Source organism: Apus apus, chromosome Z, assembly GCF_020740795.1.
Source record: "Apus apus isolate bApuApu2 chromosome Z, bApuApu2.pri.cur, whole genome shotgun sequence".
Classification (NCBI taxonomy): domain Eukaryota; kingdom Metazoa; phylum Chordata; class Aves; order Apodiformes; family Apodidae; genus Apus; species Apus apus.
In genome coordinates, this window is record NC_067312.1 from 39,729,623 (window position 1) to 39,751,470 (window position 21,848).

Sequence of the window (21,848 nt, forward strand, 5' to 3'; positions counted from 1 at the left end):
AAACTTACTTGTTACAACCCTCCACTGAAAATCTATGAGAAAATAACTATTATTCCACTCCTGAAGAAACAGCAAGTGAGCCGAACATACAGTTTAAATACTTTTACACCTTTTTACACCTTTTTTCTTGAAAAAAAATTTGAACATGTCCTTAATGTTCACAAAATGGACTACTTACAAGCTATCAGAGAACAGCACAGTGTCAATAGTTCATTTACTAGGATTTTCCTTCTTGAAAATAAGGCTTCTGTGTCACTACTTACCTGCATTCTCGGCTTCTCCTTATATAAATAGTTGTGTCTATTGCACCAGTGTTCCCAGCTACAAAGCCCATTAATCAGCACTCTGAAAACCTCAGTCATATTACTGGAATACATGAAATGCCAGGTGGTGAGGCACACAGAGAGATAAGGAAGAGAAAATACCTGAATTCTTATTACAGCAACTGATAGATGGTATTAGGGTGACACACGGCTCTCCCTTCCACAGCATTATTGCTAGATGCAAGAGTAGCCATTACAACCCCTGCAATGTAGGGTATATGTGATCCCATACTAATGTACATCAGAGATATCTGCCAACAAAACATTTAAACTGTAATTAAAATATATTGGAAAGATCTGGAGAAAGATACTCAAAACAAAACAAACAAACAAACCAACAAAAACTGTCTGCTACTGAAGCCTAAATTATCAAGCCTTAATCTTCTAACCTATAAAATATACCTGTTTTCAACAAGCATGATGGGTTAGTTTAATCCACCCTCTTTGACTTTGCACCAAATAGGTGCACCTCCTGCTTTCTTTCAGGAATGATAATGCTAGTATCAGCAAAACAAGGATTTGAATACACGGAGGTGGAGAGTAACATCACGAGACACAGCAATTACTCCGATTCAAATTCTGAAAGGACAAGTAGGGAATGGAAAGAAAAAAAATACATAACTATGCAAAGAACTATGATTTGAAACAGTCAAGTGCTTCCATACACCCAGGGAATAAAGAAGAAACTTGGAGCTGAAAGGAAACACTTCCAATGGTGGGTTGCAGTTCTTTATTTCTGATTCATAGGTGTATATATATGCATACAATGATACCAGATTTCCTTGTATTGCTTAATCTACAATTTAAGTCAGCATAAATCTTTTAACAAAAAAATAAATAAATAAAAATTGCAACTATTTTATCTGAGCACTCTGATACACGGTAGAAAAAATCCATATATAAAAGATTATATCTGTGCAATTATACGTACCATATTCCTCTTTCAACAAACTACTCATTTATTAATATTGATACATTACTGTTAATATATTATAGAATTGCCATATCATAAAACTAAAAAACTTTTCAAAATATATTATGAAGCAAAGATAACCACATCTTGATCTTGCAATCACTTTTCCACCACCACATTGATGCCCCATTTTGTTTTAATGTGACATTACACTTAAACAAATTCCTTCCATCTCAGGCTGCTACTGTTAGTCCATGCACATCAATCATATTAATTCATGTATAGCTTTGCTGTTAGTAGTTTTCACACAAAGCCTTTAGAATTAAAACTCACCTCTGAGCTGACACCCACTATTAGGGCCACAAATATCCCACTTAGGTCTCAAACAGCATATAAAGATTTATGCTGAACCTCTGCTTTGTGGTGCATTTCTCCTTTCGCGAACACTTCTCTCACCTACAGCTAAACACAAATCATCTGACTCATTGTAGGTGGCTTAAACTACAGGTCTACGGAAGATGTGACTTCATGCTACTAAATGCTCTTAATAGTTCAGATCTAGGTGAAGCTTAATTAGCATCTGGAAGTTAATACAAATAGTATGTACACAAAACGTTATCCCCAATATACTAAGTGACAGCACTTTTATAAGGCAGACACAAGCCAAGATTCAAATATCTGAGAAACAGTGGAAACTACCAGATTGTAATTTAGGGCAAGTTTATAGAGCAGCAACAACTGTCAGCCCTTCCTCTGTGCAAATTAACAGGAACTGACAGAAAGATGCAATACAGGAGGCTAGCTAGTATGTCCGAGATACAATGCACCACCTGTCAGATCACAGCAAGGACTGCAGAGGGGCAGATATTTCCATTTTGATACTGGCAGATAAGAAGCATCTGGCAAGTCCTTGCCTTTCTGGCTATTTTGTCAATCTTCATTACAGTAGCTGAACAACTCTGCACACAATGATGGATGCTTGCTTCCTTGCCTGCAGACTACCGTGCAAATAAAGGATACAAATTCAAATAGGTGGAAATGTGCAAATCACGGGGAAAAAAAATAAAATGCATCTTTTAAATAAAGGGCAAAATAAAATTTTCACTCTCAGTCTAGACCCTACTGAAAAAAAACAGGCCCATTCTGTCCTGCCTTTTACTTAAACTTTATTCCTGAAGAAATATTTTGCTTGTCTTCTCTTTAATTAATAATCCCGGACTGGAAGTAGGACTGGTGTTAGTGCACACTTAAAAAGAAGGTGTAAATGTTATTGAACTGTTATGTCTAAGGGCTTACTTACACACAAAATAGAGATGTAATTCTAGGGCATATAAGAGTACCTTGAAGACAAGAAAAATATTTCAGGGAGTCTATAACGCTATTTCTTTTAGGACATTCCACAAGGCAGGAGAATCAGAAAGTTTGGGAGATACATGCATGTGTTCACTAGGGGAACATAAAGCATCAGGCATATTCTTGACTCTTGTCTTCTAAAGCAAACAGAATTCACCTGACAATTGATTCAGACTCCTTGCAAAATAATGGTCTAAGAGACTGCTGTTATTTTCCAAATATGAGGACTTAAATTTCAATGTCTTTTATGTCAGTGCACAGGACAGCAGCAAACAAGAAATGCTTAGGATTTTTTTCCTTTTCATGTTTTTACTGCCATGTTTTATGACACAGACAATAAACTGCATTCCAATACTTTTTTTTTTTTTTTAGATACCCTATGAATAATACTTGGACAACTACTCCTAAGAAATGAGTGTAAGTCCCAACTGTGGATTCATACATTTAACCTTCAGATGTGAGCAGGAAACACTAAGTTTTTTTTTTTTACATTGATAGCATTGAATACATGTAAAATACTTAAAAAAATAAAATAAAATTGGAAAAACAGATTTAAAACCCAACAAGAATGAATTAATACTCCAAGGCTTTTATAATGTATGAAAACCATTTATAGGACTAGGTGCTTCTATAAAAATGTCCCTAAAATAAAGATACTAAACTAAATTATTAAAATAAAATAAATTTCAGTTACTATTTTTTCCTCTGGGATGTCTGTTTGATGACTAATCATATATTTTTTGTAGTATATCAGTCTTCCATGTGACCAAATAAAAAGGGTTAAATGAACATGGAATGACTTCTCAGACAGCAAGAAATAGACAAATTCAAGAAAGTCCTGCATAATTTCTAGAATTACTGTTAAGCAATAAAGTTGCTGCTGCTCTGTGACACAACCAAGCTAATATTTATTGTAACAGTAACTATTCTGTTTAGCTATGCATAAACATTAATATGCTGAAGATGGAAATGAAACAAAAATCCACATCCTCATTGACATGTTCATGAGGTGCACTGTTGGTAAAATGGTATCCTTTTAAACAGAAATTGCACACACATGCATAGAAACCAATGCTAGATGACATAGCTTTCCTAATGAAAACTCTGTTTCTGAAACAACACAAATAACCAGTTCCAAAAATCCTGCTGTTTCCATGGCAACAGGATGGGCCCTTTTGGTCTTCTTGAGCTGCTGAATGACACAGAAAAATCATAAAGCAAATAAAATTAACCCAAATTGTCTACAGTACACCATGGTCTTGGGTGTCCGGCTGATACAAATCCAAGTGAACTCTATTCTTCAAATGCCTGGCAGCGATGCTTTTTATTTCAGGGTCATGTCAATGCTATACATCAAAGACAACAAGAACCAAACACAAAAGAACAACAAGAAAAGAAGAAATCAGTGCTATGAAACACATGGGTTTTTATTTCCCCAGTCCTGACCTCCTGCAAAGTCTTGAGCATCCTCATCTCTCATATACTTAGTACACTGGTGTGAAATAATTTACACACATCCTATCTACTATCTATGAAAAACACACACCATAATAAGTCACAGGGAAGTGCATGAAGTTGAACAAAACAGAACACAAGGGAGCATAACAATAGATAAAAGGACCACAGAAGCCAACTAAGAGCTGGGCAGACTCCAGAAAGGTTTCAGTAGAAAGCATACAAAAGAAAAGTCTGTCTAAAATTGCTATTATCATTGTGGTAGCATTTACATGGGAGACCCTATTTCCTGAAGAAATAACACCAGACATGAGTGATATGACCACAGAAGATTATCGCCACTTCTGAATACAGATTAATATTTATGCAGAGAAAATAAATCCCAGGAATTAGCACTAATTTGGCCTCAACTATGTTTATTTAAGGTAAAACAAAATCTCTTCTCATAGTGCTTTTTGCTGCCCAGCTTCTCATTTAAAAAAAAGACAAAAATTGTTCAAGCCAAAAAAGTCCAAAATCATAAACAGTCTTTACCATATTCTGTAAAGACTGTTCTCCTGCTTTAAAAAATCCCCAACAGTTCTCATATTGACTCATTACAGAATAAACAGTGTCTGAGTAATTAAAAAAGGATGCCTGAAGATTTTATTTATGTCAGCTGCTCTAGGAATTAGGAATTTAACTTATGGTTCTAACATACAGATCAGGTATAATACTGTGATAGTTTACTAGAGTATAACTTTATTTTTTAAAAGTGACAGGAAAAGCTCAGTTTTACTTATGCATGTTTGCTACATGTATCCCTAGTTATTTGCCTGCTTATTAATGCTCATGTTATTGATGGCATCTTTTATTGAGGTGTCAGGTTTACTACATGCTCTTTCCTGAACAATATTCCAGTGTGAGACAGCAGTATATGTCTACACATCAGGGAGATGGGTAGGGACAGCCGTGTCCCCAGTCACCCCTTTCCTGTACACACTGGCTGGGAATACACACACTGCTGCAAGGGCTAGTCCTCCTGACACGCTATTCCAGTAATGAACTGTTAGTGCTGGTGTGACTCGCTGCAGCTTCAAACACCCCCAATGATGTACAGTAAGAGCAGCGCAGGGTTTTCCACCTGCATGCCTTGGTTATACTATCAGTTGGAGGAACAGCATGCCAGTAGACCAACACATTCCCAGCTCCAAGGGAACCAGTCCAGCTTTGAAAGGAAAAGACATAAAGATACTGGAGATTTATTCAGGCAAATAACTATAAAAGAAGCTGAGAAGCACAAAAAGCAAAGAGAAGGAAGACATCAAGAGCATGACCCAGACCAAAGTAAAAGACAAGACTTTTCAATCTCTGAATGATAACGGCAAATTTACCACTTTACTTTAAATGGACAATAACACATAGGACCAATTTCACTCTGATCATGTTACACATTTTCTATCTGTTCTTCACATAACTTAACCTGAACATCCTCAGGCTAAGAATTCTATCTGTCTCTGTTTAGACATGGTTGAGGACACATGCAACATATCTGTAATGCAAATATATTGAACACTACCTTCAATGCTTTCTTTGCTTGCATATGTTGTATTCCAGTTCCTGAAAATTATTATTATAAGCATTCATGTTTCAGAAAAGTTTTATGGAGTTTACCCAGCCTTAGTTTCTAGCACAGTGGCTGTAAAATAATGTTAAAATGTAATGACAGTATTAGGTATAAATTCTTACTCCTGCTCCACTGCAGTCATTTCTGGATCATTTGAGAGGCAGTTAGTTCTGGGCACAAGGAAAAAGAGGCAGTAGTAAACATTTCTTCTCTATTTATTTTCTTCTTTATTTTTCTTATTTTCTCCTTTTAAATATGACATAAAATTTGGTGGATGTAATAACTAACTGTAGCGAGTAACTTTGATGGCAGAAACACACAAATGTTATTAATAGGAATGTAGTGAGTTTAGTTCCTGCACCACAAATTAGTTTGAGAAGTATTTTTTTAAAGCTATTTCTTTAAGTTGGGGAAGGGAAACACACTACAGTGACTTCATACATCCAACAGTAACAACAATCAGTTATGCCTCATATGAATATTTAGTTCCCCTTTCACTTGTTATGCTGCAGCCTGCACTCTTAAATGAAAGGACTAACAAGAAAACAACTGTCTTCTACAGAGTTTTCATTGTCATATACTACAGTGCATCTGAAAACACTGGAAAAGAAGGGTAGAAGTCACATTTCAAGGTTGGGTGGGCCTCTTCTGTTTAATAAAATACTCAGGTGCTATCAGATAATTACGTAAGTGGATTTATTCTTTGTGAGGCAGTTTAACTACTAGAATCAAAAAAGCAGTCCCCAGTGTTTTACAGGGTATTTCTCCACAGCTGTTTTAAAAGCTAATCTCAGAAGAGCCAGAGGAAAGTTTGTACTGCAAAAGAAGAAACTGTAGAAAAAAATACAACAAAGAGGTAGTGGTAAGACGAAAATTCTGAATTGCACAAGCTAAAGAAAGGACATGGAAAAGAAACTTCAAAACCTCAGTATCTTTGGCTACAAAAACAACAGGGAAAATATCATATTAGACCTAACAGACACAGCTCGCTTCTCTGGAATCTTGTGTGCCAAAGTGAAAAAAGTATACTGGATACTTTCTAAGCTCTGCTCAGTGAGAAAATTATTGTCCCCTTCCAGTTAGGGGTTTCTATGGTACTTTACACTGCCTCACTATGTCACAGTCAAAGCCCAGAGTTACAGGTTGGAAGTATTTGATTATCAGCTGACACTAATTTATTAAGTGACTAGAGACAATACAGTTTTATCAAATACTAATTCACTGGCCCATCCAAGTAACACTGGAAAGACAGGAAAAGTTACCTTAACTGAGATTGAGTTATAATAGCTACCCCTAACTTAGTAAATTGTAAAAAATACTTTTTAAAAAAGAATTGCCTCCTAAAAACTTTATTAATCATCTTACATAATGGGTGAACACTAGAAAATATTTAATGGACCATTTTAGTGGGGTAAAAAAGTTGTTTCCGTCCTCCCAATGACTATAGAAACAAACATCAATAAATAGGAAATATTTTTTTTAATAGTGTGAGCATACTATTTTTCCTTACTGAGACCAAATGTTACAAAAGCAGGATGCTTATAGTGAGGGGGGAAGCCAGTTCACAAATCTGGCAGCTTACACAGTAACTGAAGCTACAAGCTGATTGCTGTACCAAACACATAATGTACTACTGCATTCAATCCATTCCTGTGAAGCAAGTAAATATAATGCCAGCATTATGCTGAAAGCTATCTTACTTAGCTGTTTCTGAAGTTTCCCTCAGTTCTTCATCCAGTCTGCGTGAGTAAAAGTTATTGATATATAGAAACAAAGAAGCAAGCAGAGCATAAGAGAGAAGCAGAGCAATAGCAGAGCAAATAACAAACATAGTACATGCTTCTAAAATAGGCACCCAGTATTATGCACTGACCCTAAAGCTCTTTGGCTCAGTAGGATACCTTTTATCCTTGTGCTGAATCCACCTTTAATTTGAAACTCCTTATTTAGCTCTTTTGGAGGCAGAAATATAAAAGCAGCAGAAAACTGAGGCATGCCCAGTGGAGAAAGCTGAAAGCATTCAATTGCTCTCTCTGATAGTATTAAACTAGCTGCAGCCTGGGCCAAGTCAAGGGTACAGTTGAGTAAATTTTATTTGCAAGGGAGGCTGATCTCAACAGCTTGAAGGGGAAAGTAAGATTCCACATCATTGCAAGTCCTCTCTCACTCAGCTGTTGAGGTCACCTGCAGGTGAAAGGCTGACACACAAACTCACTCCATTATGAGCAGCAGCATGGGCTAGAAAGCAAGTTTTACCTCATTCTTCTTTTAATACACTTTTCTTCATCATACCTTACATGGTAAGAGTGGGTGAAGGAAGAGAAAAGATGTACAAGTTCATATGATATGACAGGCACAATGTATCCTACTTCCGTATAAACTATCAACCAACCACTCAACCCAAATCCTGTTGTAACTCTATATAACATTCTACAAGGGGGATTCCTCTTGACAATAGTGGTATTTCTGTTCTTGCCAGTGCAGCAATTACGAAGCTGAAAGCTGAATTTTATTTTATTTTGCTACAGGAATCTTTCTCAATTTGAAGCAGAAGGGAAGCTATCAGCTGAATGCTGCTCTTCTCCCTGTGGCATGGGAATAACCACTCAAGGTGCCTTGAATGCACATACTCACTACATCATCTTATTAGGACATCATAAAAATGCTTGCCACCAATGGGCTGGCTTGCCATCTTTCAAATTTTTTTTTCTTAAGCAAAATAATGATCTCTCATCTGGCTGCTGAAGACATGCAGTAGTCAGTTCCCTAAAATTCCTTAAGTTATAAAGTTTCTTTGGTACTGGGGCTGTCATTTCACCTCCAGTCTGAGAAGTGAATGGACTTTCTAAACAGTTTTCAGTCTACAGGGAACAAAAATGTGTGTAACACAGATGTGTGTTCTGCTACAGACAGTCTAACAGTAGAAACAGAGAAACACAATGAATTACCAGATAAAAGTCTGGGTCAGGGAGAACTGTAAGAAACTAAAATTTTTACAGGAATCAGAAGAGGAAGGGAGGGAAGGAGGAAGAGATGGAAGGAGAATGAAAACATTTTAGGGATGTTTAAACTTTCTGGACATTTCTTTATCAGGTGACCAACAACCTTTGTGCTCCACACTCTTAGCAACAACCCACCTTTAAAGAAGTTCCAGCAGAAACTACATTTGAGAGAAAGTGCTTATGATCCCTCATTTCATGACTCTAATATACTATTTCTACAAGCAATTCTGCAAGAACTGAGCTTCCTGTTTGCTGCCTGGAATTACACAAATATCAGAGCAAACACCAGCCTGATGAAGGAAATTATGCTGCTTTCACAACTACTGTGAGGCAGGTATGAAAACTCCTGCCTAGGTTGAAGAGGTCTATGAGAGCTCTAAAACGAGCACTCTTCATACCTTGTCACTGACAAACTATCAGGAAAAGGCAGCCATACTTGTGCCTTTACTCATCAAAATACTTTCTAGTACAGAATGTTTGACTCTTCAAAACCTAGGGTACTGGATAAAAAGAAAAATAAGAAAAAGCATTCCTGAACAGCACGTCTTTTCAATAACGACCCACAGGAAAACCATGATAGACTTCCAAGGTTTTCAGTCTTGGCATGCCATTTCAGTTTTTTGTTTTCAGGTCTGAAAAAAAGGCCAGTTGAGGTGAGTAATCCAAATCAAATTTCTACAGTATTTTAGTAGGCATCTTTCCTTTAGAAATACCTGCTTTTAAAAAACCTTTACACATAATAAGCAAGAACTGAGACACCACGCTTCAGTGCTTCTGGGTTAAACCATGAAAATTAATGAGATAAGGAAGGGTGAACCTAGGGACTCTTTGTGGTTTTCTATTGAACAGGCTATCTTTGAGTAATTGCTTCAGTTCAAAGCTCTCTCTATGACTAAAACTTAAAAGTGCTTTTACTTATACTGGTAAAAGCTATGGAAAAATATAGGACAGGTGACAGCTGTGGAAGGGTTAAACCTTTACCTCATTTTCTTTTGGGCTGCAATTAGTGAGCTACCAGTCTTTTCCAATTCAGATTATATAGTCATAGGACTGATAAACGGACTTTGAGCCTGAAATTTTTCCTCGTTTTTACCAGCAGTATCATATGGTCCAGTATGAAAACCTCCTCTTCCTACAAAGACTGGTTCCCCTAAGTGTATATAAATCCTTGTATGCTGTGTTTCAATTACACAGCGTTTGCTGCTGAGTTTGACTGAAATTTTTGTGGAACAACACATAAGCCTGTGTAAAAATATCAGGAAGGGGCTTTCTGTTTTCCTTACAGACTCTGAGATATTATTTTTAGTTTGTGGAAAGAGATTGCATTCAACCTCCAGAATAAGTACATGCTTACTGTACATCACTTACTTGACAATACTGTCTGGTATGTGCATGTATTCCATTGGAATCATCTCGCGAAGCTCTGCCAGCGTGTTGACATACTGTATCTTACTGCTGAACTTAGAACTGAAACACAGAAACAATATATTAACTGACTTTCCCCAAAAATCTTTCATGATATATAAAAAAAAAAAAAAAAGGCATGTACTCAATGTATTAAATGATTTTATCATTCATATTTCAATTACAAAGTTCAGCTGATCATGAGCATGCCTGAGTTCCAATGGTGCTGGAATCAAGTCTAGACCTTTTGTTGTTCCTTGCTTAGGCAAGTATTTAGGGCAGCATTGTAAATTATAATATCCACATACTAACCAATGCAATTAGTTTTACAGTTCGAAGGAGATGGATTGAAATTCTGAATAACATCGTCTACATGATATGCAAAAAGAGATAGAAAACATTCACTTGACATGGCCACAATCAATTAACATCAAGTGATCATGATGAATTGACATTTATATTTGACACTGACTCTCAATCTAAGATAAAACTAAACTTCCTCATTTGTTTATATGAGTACATATCTTATTATGCATGTGCATGCCTATTCTTACTGCAGGGCCTTATCATGAGGAAATACTTCCCCTGTTCATTTCAGCTCTGCTATTTGATTCTTTATTGTGTTTGAGAAATGGTCACTCAGGAAAAGGCTAAAATACTCAGAAAAACACACTTCAAAATAAGGCTATTCACTTGTCTAACTGATTATTTTAAATGCATCAGCTTACAAGAAATCTACCTTTGTAATTTGACTCATAAAGCAATTTTGCAAATTTAGCACTGGTTGCATTCAGTTTTTAAACACCAGTTAACAGTGACAAGTACACATTGACAATATATGTTTCTACGTGTTGGCCAGGAAAAACAACACATATTCTTCCTACTTATTGCTGATTTGGGTGTATGACCAGACAACATGAAGCCTCTGAAATAGGTCTGAGTGGAAAGATGCTCTCCCTCCCTTTACAACACACAAACTTCCAATAAGGTAACATGAGACTACTGAAACAGGTACACACGAAGGTGCTGGCACCGGTCTTTCCAGTTCATTTTTAAAAATTTGGGGGTTTTGTACCAGATTAGCCTTGCTAGGCACACACACTGGTGGAGAAGGCCAATGGTCATATTTCAAGACATACGAATCTCTTATAATTGTCCAGTCAAAGCCATGATAACATTCAGATAATTCACAGAATCACAGAATCACCAAGGCTGGAAAAGACCTCTAAGATCATCAAGTCCAGCCTATGACCTAACACCACCACATCAGCCAGACCATGGCACCAAGTGCCACATCCAGCCTTTCCTTGAACACATCCAGGGACTGTGCCTCCACCACTTCCCTGGGAAGTCCATTCCAATGTCTGATCACCCCCTCTGTGAGGAAGTGGTGTCTAATATCCAACCTAAACCTCCCCTGGAGCAGCTTCAGGCCATGCCCTCTTGTCTTGTTGCTAGTTGCCTGGAAAAAGAGCCCAGCCCCCACCCGACTACAAACTCCCTTCAGGTAATTAGACAGAGTGATAAGGTCCCCCCTGAGTCTCCTCTTCTCCAGGGTAAACAACCCCAGCTCCCTCAGCCTATCCCTAGAAGACTTTCCCTCTAGTCCCTTCACCAGCCTTGCTACTCTCCTCTGGACCTGGTCCAGCACCTCAACCTCCTTCTTGAAGTGAGGGGCCCAGAACTGTAGACAGAACTCGAGGTGAGGCCTCACCAGTGCTGAGTACAGGGGGAGAATTACATCCCTGCTCCTGCTGGCCACACTATTCCTGATACAAGCCAGGTTGCCATTGGCCTTCTGGGCCACCTGGGAACTGCTGCATCATGTTCAACCAGTTGTCAACATTTTAACATTCTTAGCATTTTATCCAAAATGTTGCTTGTAGACTGCATCACCCTGAACTGCAGATGCATAACTTGACAAGCTGCAATCCCATCAGAAGCTTCTGGAATGTGGTGGTGGGAAGAAAAAAAAAATAAAAACCTTTCAAGTGTTAATTTTTCCACTTGCATATTCTCTTGGGTCCACTAGTTCCATCACAGTGACTGATTTCTGAGTAATTGCTTTATGTGACAACCTGCATATGGGCATCCCAAATACATGACTGAAATAAGAAGTCCTTGTTTCTCTCAGATGTTAGGGGAGAAGTACTGCCAACAGTGATAAACGTCCTATGTATTTCCATGAAATGCCAAATATCTTTCACAGACACTTGATTATAACTAAGATGATCTCTAGTGCGGATATGTGGTCTGTAGAGAGTCTCTAGGATCTATCTTTGCAACCAAAAGTACTTTCATCCTGTGTATTCAGGCAACTGTTTAGTGCTAGTCGAGATAAGTTTCAGACTCCACTGAACAACCATGCCAGTTTTTGTTAGGCAGAATCAACAGTAGCACAGCCTCAGTGACTTGAACATCCCTTGTCATTCAGTTGACTTTCAGTTTCCTTATTTCTAGTTTTTATCCCACATCTCAGCTAAAATAGCTGAAAATTACCAATATGATTTTAATCCTATCTCACTGAAATCTCTTCCTGCTTTCTTACTCTGCGATTTGCGCTGTACTTGTCAGTGGTTTGGTGAATAGCTCTGGGCTAGCAAACAGCCACAGCCAACAGCCTGAAATCTAATCAAGTTTCAATCTCCTTACATTGCTTTTTATTGAATTGACTCTTCTCATGCCTCCCAGAGTCTTTAACTCAGCTTTCTCATAGTGCTTTTCTGTCCTCAGTGAAGGTTCAAATATCTTATGTCATCTTCCACAAACATCACTCTGGTCATGTGTCCTGCCCACCTTTTTTCAGCTCCCATTTGCACTTCACATTCTTCTTGTACAGAGACTGAATTTAGATGGCTGAAATTGAGAGTTTTAACTGGCCTCTATTGTGCCTAGTTTCGTACTGCTAATTTGCTTTGCAAAACTATTTAGAGTAAACATTTTCTCCTATTTTGCAATGCAAACCCTCTAGTCACAGCTGCTCAGTATGGTCATTCTGTATAAATGACTAAAGAATTGAAAGAGACACAGCATATTTGATTCTTTTTAAATTTTACTGCCTACCTTTCCTCTGGGAGCAAATAGGATGCCAATAAAAACACCCTGGACATCAAATGCAACTCAGTGAATTCCCATCATCACTGTCGGTAATTCCAAAGGTTGTATCCCTGTGACTCTGGTATTTTTAATTGCCAAATTCTACTGGGAATTAAAGACTCAACATCTGAAAGATGCTCCGCTATGACACTCTGCCTGTCACACTTTTGCAGTGATGGAAGAAGTCATGTCCTTCCCCATCTCAATGCCAACTTGTCAGGGCAGAGCACCCTGCCACAACAGACACCTCCAGTGTCCTCACCTGCAGCTTGGGGGCTGACCCCTCTGAGGTCTGTAATGATGTGTATCTGATTGCTTCTGTAGTTGATCTGTCTTCTCTGGCCTGAAGCAACTCTTTCTCACACCTGTCAATTTGCTCTCCCTGATTTCAGGGTTTCATCTGAATACTTGCCGGTCTTCTTCAACAGCTTTGGAGGTCTTCAGGGTCTGTAACATTTGCTTTTTTCCTAATCAGAGAACTCTTTTGGTGGCATAAAACCTTTTTTTGGAACCAGGACTCCTATGCACTGAAACAGCTCAGGGTACTGGCAGTCCTCTCGCATGAGCAGCAACTAATTTTTCATAAACTCAGAACTGTAACTTAATCTTGCCCTGTAGCCAGGATTCTTTAACTGAAGTGATTATCATAACATGCAGATCCCTTTTCTGCATGCCTTTTAGCTGGGCTTGGAACAAAGACAATTGTAAAGGACTGAATTGTGATTTCTGCACACCCAATACACATTTACAATGTCATGCCTCTGAAGTTTGCAACTAGATACTCATATAAATCACAAGTATTTTTCCACTCAGTTTAGGAAAGTCATATTCAACTGTCAAAATCCCAACATGAACTGTAAAATAAGTACTCTTCTGTGAAAGACTAACAGCCATGTTTGATGAGTTAGGGTGCTTCTGTATACTTAACAGTATAGAAATTCACTGGTATTCACTACATACCTTATGAAAGGTCGTGTCACAGCAAGAATTGTCCTGATGAACCATGATGGATGAACAATTATAAATGATTTCAAATTCTTCCGTAATCTAAGTAAAAAATAAATGGTTTCTTAAAAAACCCACAAAAATAAAGCCACAAAACCCCCCACAAAACACAAAGAAAGATCATACACAGCAAACCCTGTCTTACAGGGGAGTAACAAAAATGGACAGTGTTTAAGATAATGGCTGTGGGTCAGAAAGGAAAACAATACTCACCGTCGATCAATCATCTGGTAACATTTTTTCATCCAACCCAGCCCAGGCATCCTCCTTCTTGGTGTTGCTCCATTCAAGTAGACAATCATATAGTCTTCAGCTACCATCAGCTCTAAGGTACTGATTACATAGCTGATAAAAGTACAGAAGAGAGCACATACTTACATCACCCACTTAAGCCCAAAATAAATCAGTCTACTAGGAATAAATCAAGGCAAAATAACCAATTTATGACAAGACAGTGTTTTCCTTTAAACAATCATGAACACTTAGCAGTAGTTGCCAGGCTACCTGCAGATGCATGACTAGAAAACCACAGTCTTATTGTGTCTTCAGAAACACATTGTTTCCTAACACAGAGTTTCATAGTTAGTTTTTCAGTCCCACAGGTGGCTTTGTTTTTTCTTAAAAGGGCATGAAAAGATGAGATTTTTCAAGGGACAGCATGGCAGGACCATGTAAAGTTCCAGGAAATTCTGAGATTAACAGCTGAGAAACCTGTCATCACTATTAGTTGTCACATAGTGTCAGGTGAAGATACTTGTCTATGATTCTTGTGATCCTCACACTATTGCTACCAAGTCTGTAGCTGCCAAATTCAAACACTTCAAATCTCAAAGGCAATAAAACCTGTCCTTCAAACTGCATTTTGACAAGACACAGCACTCTGTTTTGTGAGCAAAACACCCCAAATACTCATTAAGTGCCTCAGCTGGACAATCATAATTCAGACAGAAGAGTATTCTTGAGGCCAAACTCACCTTACCTAGAAGAGCACAGTACTCAGTCAAATTAAAGGGTAGCTTTAAATTTAGTTTCAGTAGTTCCTACCTCACCTGGGAGGTGTTAATCACAGGAATGTTCAAATTTTTCTCTCTACTGTGCAGCCCAAAATTACAATGAAAAATCTCAAGTTGTGTCTTAAAAACCTGAATGTCTGAGTGTGCTCACTACAAAAGGCAGCTCTATCCCTAAGGATAATACCCCCTTTCACAGGTGTATGGGAATGACACATAATCTAATCTGATCCTTAAATTCCTTAAGATACAGTTTCTTTAAAGGAAGAGTAGGAAACCTAGTTCTAACCAAAGAGTGGTATTTTACCTGGGCATAAAGTAGGCACCCATTAACTGAGCAGTTGCACGCATTTGATAAATCCAATCTAAATCACTACTTACTCAATGCTTTTCACTGCTCTCTTTCTCACCTGGCAGTTGTGCATTCCTTGATTTTGCCTGGCATTTGTAAAGGGTCATGTCTAACAGTGAAATATCAAAATGAAGAATTGCATGGACATTCTGATGCAAAAAGCTTGATTTAACTGAACCTACTGACTATTTGACAAGTTATGAAATCAGCCTTTCTGACACAGTAAAACATCTAGTGCTTTAAAGGCACTGAAAAATACAGAAAGCTTTCTCCAACTACTTCTGAAAACACTAGTTACAGAAACAAAGACTCCCTGAAAAATGTCCGTGCTTGCCTAGATGAAAACGGAATTGTGAATATTATGAATAATCAGCTATAATATGCATATTCCTCATCAGGAATAACAGGAATATTATGACAAAAAAGCATATCTGCTAGTTTTTCAGTCTTATCTCACTTATCTCCTATACTTTCACTGAACAGCTCTTATTCATAGTGGTCTGAATTAGGCCATTTGCCATTTTAGGAATGCTGAGCTCTGTAGCAAACCTCACCTAACTGGTATTTTCTTATTAATTTGTAATAATGGTAATTTCCTCACTATTTGAAATGATGGGACAGAATTTTTCTCATCAACTAGGCCAATTGTCTTACTCTGAAGGCAGGAAGTGCTTGCTTTGATATGAAAGCTTCCTCATTAGGGAAGGAGGAGGAGAGGGCACTGACATCTTCTCTCCAGTGACGAACGATAGGACCCAAGGGAACGGTAGAAAGACATGCAGAGAGAGGTTTAGGTTTGACATTAGGAAGAGATTGTTCACCCAGAGCGGGGTGGAGCACTGGAATAGGCTCCCCAGGGAAACAGTAATGGCACAGAACCTGACAATGTTCAAGAAACATTTGGATGAGGCCCTCAGGGTCATGGTGTGAACTCTGGGGTTGTCCTGTTCTGGGGTGGGAGTTGGACGGGGTGATCCAGGCTGTCTGAGGAGGTGGCTGAGCCACCATCCCTGGAGACATCTAAGAAGACATATGTGGTGCCAGGGGACAGGGTTAGTGGTGGACACTGCAGTTAGGGTAGTGGTTGGACTCTATGATCTTGAAGGTGTTTTTCAACCAGAATGATACTGTGATACTGTAAAATAACAACCATTTAATGTCAATCACAGTTATTCTCAGCTTTGTTCCCTAGTTATCAGGTTAAAGCCAACTGTTGTAATTCCTCCCCTCTAAATCACTGGGCATTGTGTAAATTAGCTACTGTACACGACACAGAAGTCCAAGAGGCTCTACCAGACAAATGCCAGCAGTCTGATATGGAACTAAAGCACTCAATCTTGTTTTTCGCATGTAGATACAATGTCGAAGACAATGGCTGTCACCAAGTGTATCTGCATGGACTGGAGTTTTTAAGGAGACTGGGTCTGTATTCTTGGTGCCTTGGAAGCTGCAAATGGCAAAGGCCAGGTCTATACTGGCTTTAGAAATTACCTACTGGGTTTTACCATAGATAATGCAAGAATGATTGATTTTTTAACAGCTATAAGTCAAAGCAGCTGGAGGCAGGGAGTGCTGCCTTCACAATTTTTGGCTGCCAAAACAAGTTGTTATTAGCAGTAACTTTCCTGTGATAAATTTGGGTTCATGTCATCAAATTTGTGTCCTGTCCAACTCGCCCCTGCTACTTATCACTGAACCAGAAGCAGCTGGAGTCAGGAAAAAATACTTAGAGCTATTTGTGCCAGCAACTGCCACTTATCCTCTAATTTTACAAGTGTCACAAAATGGTCTTGTGACTCCTAAACACAGCTACAGTGTATATGAAAAATATCATAATAGATAATAAACAATGAATAGTGAAAACCAGTCAGGTGGCCTAAGTCTCTGCTGACTGTTTTCAGCAAGGGCTGGAAATCACTAGTGAAACAGTGCCATACCTGTAGGCCTGTGAGGCTGAAGGCACTGCATTCCTTGACATTTAGGGAAATACTACTTGCCAGATTTGGTCTTGAAAATGTGCCTTAATTTGAGCAGGTAAAGAGCACCAAAATAACACTCCACTGAGCAGTTTACCTAAAACTTTCATTTTCCTTATCATTCATGTTACTCCCCTTCTAATGACCAAAATTACCTCTTAAAGACACGTTATCTCTCAGTACATAATTATGAGTACTAACTCTGTGACTCTGTCACACCGCGCACATATCACTCACAGGAAAAGATTTTCCATGACATAGTTGTAATCAGTCCGACTGCTGTCTGGCAAGAAGCAGGCCGCAAACACAATGATAGCATTCAGACCATCACCATAGTACCCTGTGAAAAAAAACGAAAAGGCAGTTTCATCTTTGTCAAAGGTTCTTAAGATAAATTTTAAAAGAAACCTCCAATTCCTGGAACAGAGTGATTTTAACCACTGCTAAAGAAGACTGAAAGTGTTCAAACTATCTTCAAGTGATAAGGAAGCAAGATAGTCAGTTATGCAGAATTCCTGAAAAACACATTTAGCAAAACTATTAATAAACATTTTTATAGAGAGTGGCAGAACCCCTTATTCTACTGTGTAATAAAATCTTACCTGAACTCCTAGTTCATTGCACCTCTAAAGCAACTGTGTGCTGAACACTCACCTTAGGCTGAAGGATAAGTGGCTAAATAAAACAGCCTACATTTGTTATTCTTTATGTTTTGAATGATGTTTCACAAAGTCTCATGATGCGATCTCAGTTGGCTAGTGCCACTCCAATGGCCTCAGAGTATTACAATTACGACTGCACCCCGCAACACCTTACAAACACCTAGGGATTGGTTAAATCCTTTGCTGCAAGCTTTGTATAAAATACGTATTTACCTTGGACACTGCTGTTGTCCAATACTGGCATGTTCTGGGTTGTGCCACTGCCTAATCATAGCTGTAAAGCCTCAAAGCTGCAGCACTACGATTCTTGAGTCCAAGACAATCACTTGAAACGCAAAAATCTTATGATGGATTTATGCTGGTTAATCTTCCTCCTTTGCAACTGCTACAGATTTCTGTATTATTACCAACAAATACAAAACACTCCCGGATTTTGTGGAATCATAGAATGGTTTGGCTTGGAAGGCACTTTAAAGGTCATCTTGTAGAATTTTTTGCGTTGTAGCCAGCTACACAAAGCAAAACTCTCAACTGAAATACAGAGTTAACACACAATCTGTGTGTGCTAACCACAGAAGAATGAGAGAGTTGTTTGCTTTCTACTCTCACCCAACACCTAAGTTGAGACTCAACTAGCTAAAATAAGGACAGTATGTTTATGTCAAGGAAGTAATCTCTTGCATGGTTTTGTAGAGATGTTCAAAGAATCCAGAATCCCTGACAAAATGGGTGCTTCAAGAGACTTGCCCATGAAGTCTTCCATTCCAAGGATAATTACAGATGATTTATCTCAAGATCATCTCAGTTGTAAGGACATGCAAAGAGGCACCCTTCATTCAACGCTCTCAGCTGCTCCTTAAAGGGCAGAAAGACACCACTGCTCCCCCAGTTCCATAGGGGAGTAAAAGAAGGATATGTCTGTGAAAAACATGCATGTCAGAATTAAGTCCCCTGCCTCAAGCCATACTGTTTCAAAGCAAGGTTTGACAAAGCAACCCACTGAAAGATGATGCTGGACATTTTTATTTTTATATTTGATTTTGTAGATTTGACTAAATATAATGCATTTGATAAGCTGATAATACATACTGTTGACGTAACATTGAGTTGAGAATGTTAGCTAGCCTAGACCTCATCCACTGAAGAATAATTTAGACACCGCAGGAAGCTTTCTGTCCTTAGCCTTAACTCCATCTTTCTATGATCCTCTATTCCCAGGACTGGTATTTATTTTTCATAAAAGCTGGTATAAATGTATGCATCAGTATCTACTAGGAACTGTATGTGACAGTTTTTGCCAGCACCACTAGTCATACCTAGGCTAGTTTACAGCATACAAAACACATATAAATAAACATCATTAGCAAGGCTTCAAAATATTTTATGTTTGTTTCCTAAATTATACCATCTGTGTCTGTTTGCTAAACTGTGTCTGAGGTGTCATCACATTCATAAATCTTTGGTGGTGGTGTTATAGTGGGAAAATGCTTGGAGGCTTAAAAGTCTTTATTAATTCCAACTAAAACTTCTGTTCACTGGCCACTGTGAAGATCTGCAAGATACCAGGTAGCTGCTTTAATGTAAATGTGCAAATTTGAGGACGACATCCTCAGGCAATATAATATAACTTATTTATGTCACTTTTACCAGGCAGAGATTTAACACTGAAAATATACCAGAAATAATGGTTTACCTTTAAATGACATTACAGCAACACTGTGACAGCAGCATCCTCATACAAACTCAAGGATCTTTCCTCTGAGATGCTAAGTTACCTGCCTAAGTATTTGCAGGAACAGAGCAATTAATCCTTAATTAATACCTTACTTAACAGCAAATGGTGTTCCCCAAACATACAGAATCCAAAGATGACTTAACTCTGACACACCAAGAAAAAAGCACTGAAAAAATACTTGTTTAACTTTCTTCCTTCAATATCTATAGTAATATTTATCTATTAGAATTAATTAATACAGAAGTGTGTTAGTAACTAGTAACATCAGAACTACGTCTCTGAGGAGGTTAGGGTGCAGATGAGCGAAGGACATGATGCAGCAAACACAAGGTAATTTTCCTACTTCAAATGTTTTCTTTCATATGATACAATCATAAACAAATTATGCAAAAAAACCCATAAAATGGTTGCTGGTGAAATACTATCAGCTGACAACCATAAATGCCAGAAAAATAACATGAGGAGCTTAGCCAGATGAAAGGAAGCCCCAAGGAAAACTGTATCATTATTTTTTGCCACTCTACTTGTTTAGGTCTGTATGCACACATACATAATTCTACTAACCACAAAGCACTATACTTTCTCATGCAAAAGTTTTTGCCAAAATCCACATAATAAAGTTTTCAACATTTTTTTTTCTGTAGGATAGAAGTTTTTTTCCTTAGTGTAAGACAGTTTTAGCGTACAATAACCATATTGTTACAGACATACAAATGTAGTTTTATTTTCTTGCTCCTGAAAATGCTTTGTATTTAAAATACTCATTAGTCATTGCCACACTGAATTGAAAATCAAGCTGATTTCAGGCATGGCTGAAAAATAAACTCTTTCCCCCCTTGCCAGTATGCTAATTGAACTGAAACAGAAAAAAATCAGGCTCAGTAAATATTTTTTTTACATCAATCTAAAAATGCATTCAGGGTTTTCCTACCTCCATGTGAAATGACTTTTTTGTAAGGTTCAATGACTTTCATATCAATTCTTTGTTCTTGCTCTCCAATAACTACTGTTCTCCATAATCTGTTGTCCTCCCGCTCCTCTTCAGCAGTATACTCTGGAATTGATTCAGACTCCTCCTGGGAAGCATCCTTAGTAGTTGTCTGCTCTTCTGAAAACCAAAATTGTATACGTTGTATCTTCCTGTAAAATCTCTAAGTATTTTCTCTATTACATACCCTTGAAATGAATGACTGAAATCAATGGGATTTTTACAGCACTATCCTGGATTTTCATTGGTATAAATAAGAGCAAGATTTGATCATCCAACAGACAGTAAGCAAGAAGCTTTTTGGGTTTTTTTAAACTTTTCATCATTACGAACATAAAAAGAACTGCAGCAATTACTACTATGCAGAGTACCACTATGGGATTTTTGCATCTGTCCAGTAAAACTGATCAGCAGCTCACTAGAGATACTGAACTGCAGGCCTTTAAGAATCTGTGTTGCAGGTATGAGAACCATACTAAAAAGCAGAACAGGGCACTAAAAGTGAGCGTAGTGGTGCTCCTTATCTAGACTAAGCAAAGACAGCTACATGAACTGCAGGTACCTGTTCTCTCATGGGTGCTGGTATGAACAGGCCAGACTGCCTGGCTGCTCTGTGCTTCACTTCTGGGAGGGAGCTGGTATTTAGTCTCAGTTGAAAGGGCCTGATGAAGGCCAAACACTTTACTTGAGATGCACGAGGAGTTAGCATTATCACGTGACTGAAGGAGAGGAAGATGGGTTTTCTTCCTATTTGCTGGTGCTAGATATGAAGAGATCACTGACAAACTAGGAAAAAACTGAGAAGCTGTTATCTGTCTTTGCTTAGTGTAGCTTAACACTTAGGACTTAATGAAGTGTGAACTTCTACTGTTACGTGTCTTGTATTTTCTGCCCTTAATACAAAGTATTACTAGGGGATAATACTGTTAGAAGGTCTCTCTGAGGCAGATTCTCCCATGTGCAACAAA

At 38.2% G+C, this 21,848-nt stretch overlaps 1 protein-coding gene across 1 annotated transcript in view; it reads right to left on the minus strand.

Annotated features, from left to right (window-relative positions):
• Positions 1-1,042: 1,042 nt before the first annotated feature.
• Positions 1,043-21,848, minus strand: part of LOC127396008 (protein prune homolog 2-like) — a 127,249-nt gene continuing 106,443 nt past the window's right edge. Inside the window, exons 12-20 of the mRNA XM_051643559.1 lie at positions 20,824-21,000; positions 17,733-17,835; positions 14,371-14,502; positions 14,113-14,199; positions 10,021-10,119; positions 7,907-7,942; positions 7,351-7,389; positions 5,773-5,820; positions 1,043-3,935 (exon numbers count right to left, since the gene is read on the minus strand). Of these exons, the coding sequence (XP_051499519.1) occupies positions 3,914-3,935; positions 5,773-5,820; positions 7,351-7,389; positions 7,907-7,942; positions 10,021-10,119; positions 14,113-14,199; positions 14,371-14,502; positions 17,733-17,835; positions 20,824-21,000 (743 nt within the window). The 3' untranslated portion in view covers positions 1,043-3,913. The remainder of the gene's footprint in view (positions 3,936-5,772; positions 5,821-7,350; positions 7,390-7,906; positions 7,943-10,020; positions 10,120-14,112; positions 14,200-14,370; positions 14,503-17,732; positions 17,836-20,823; positions 21,001-21,848) is intronic.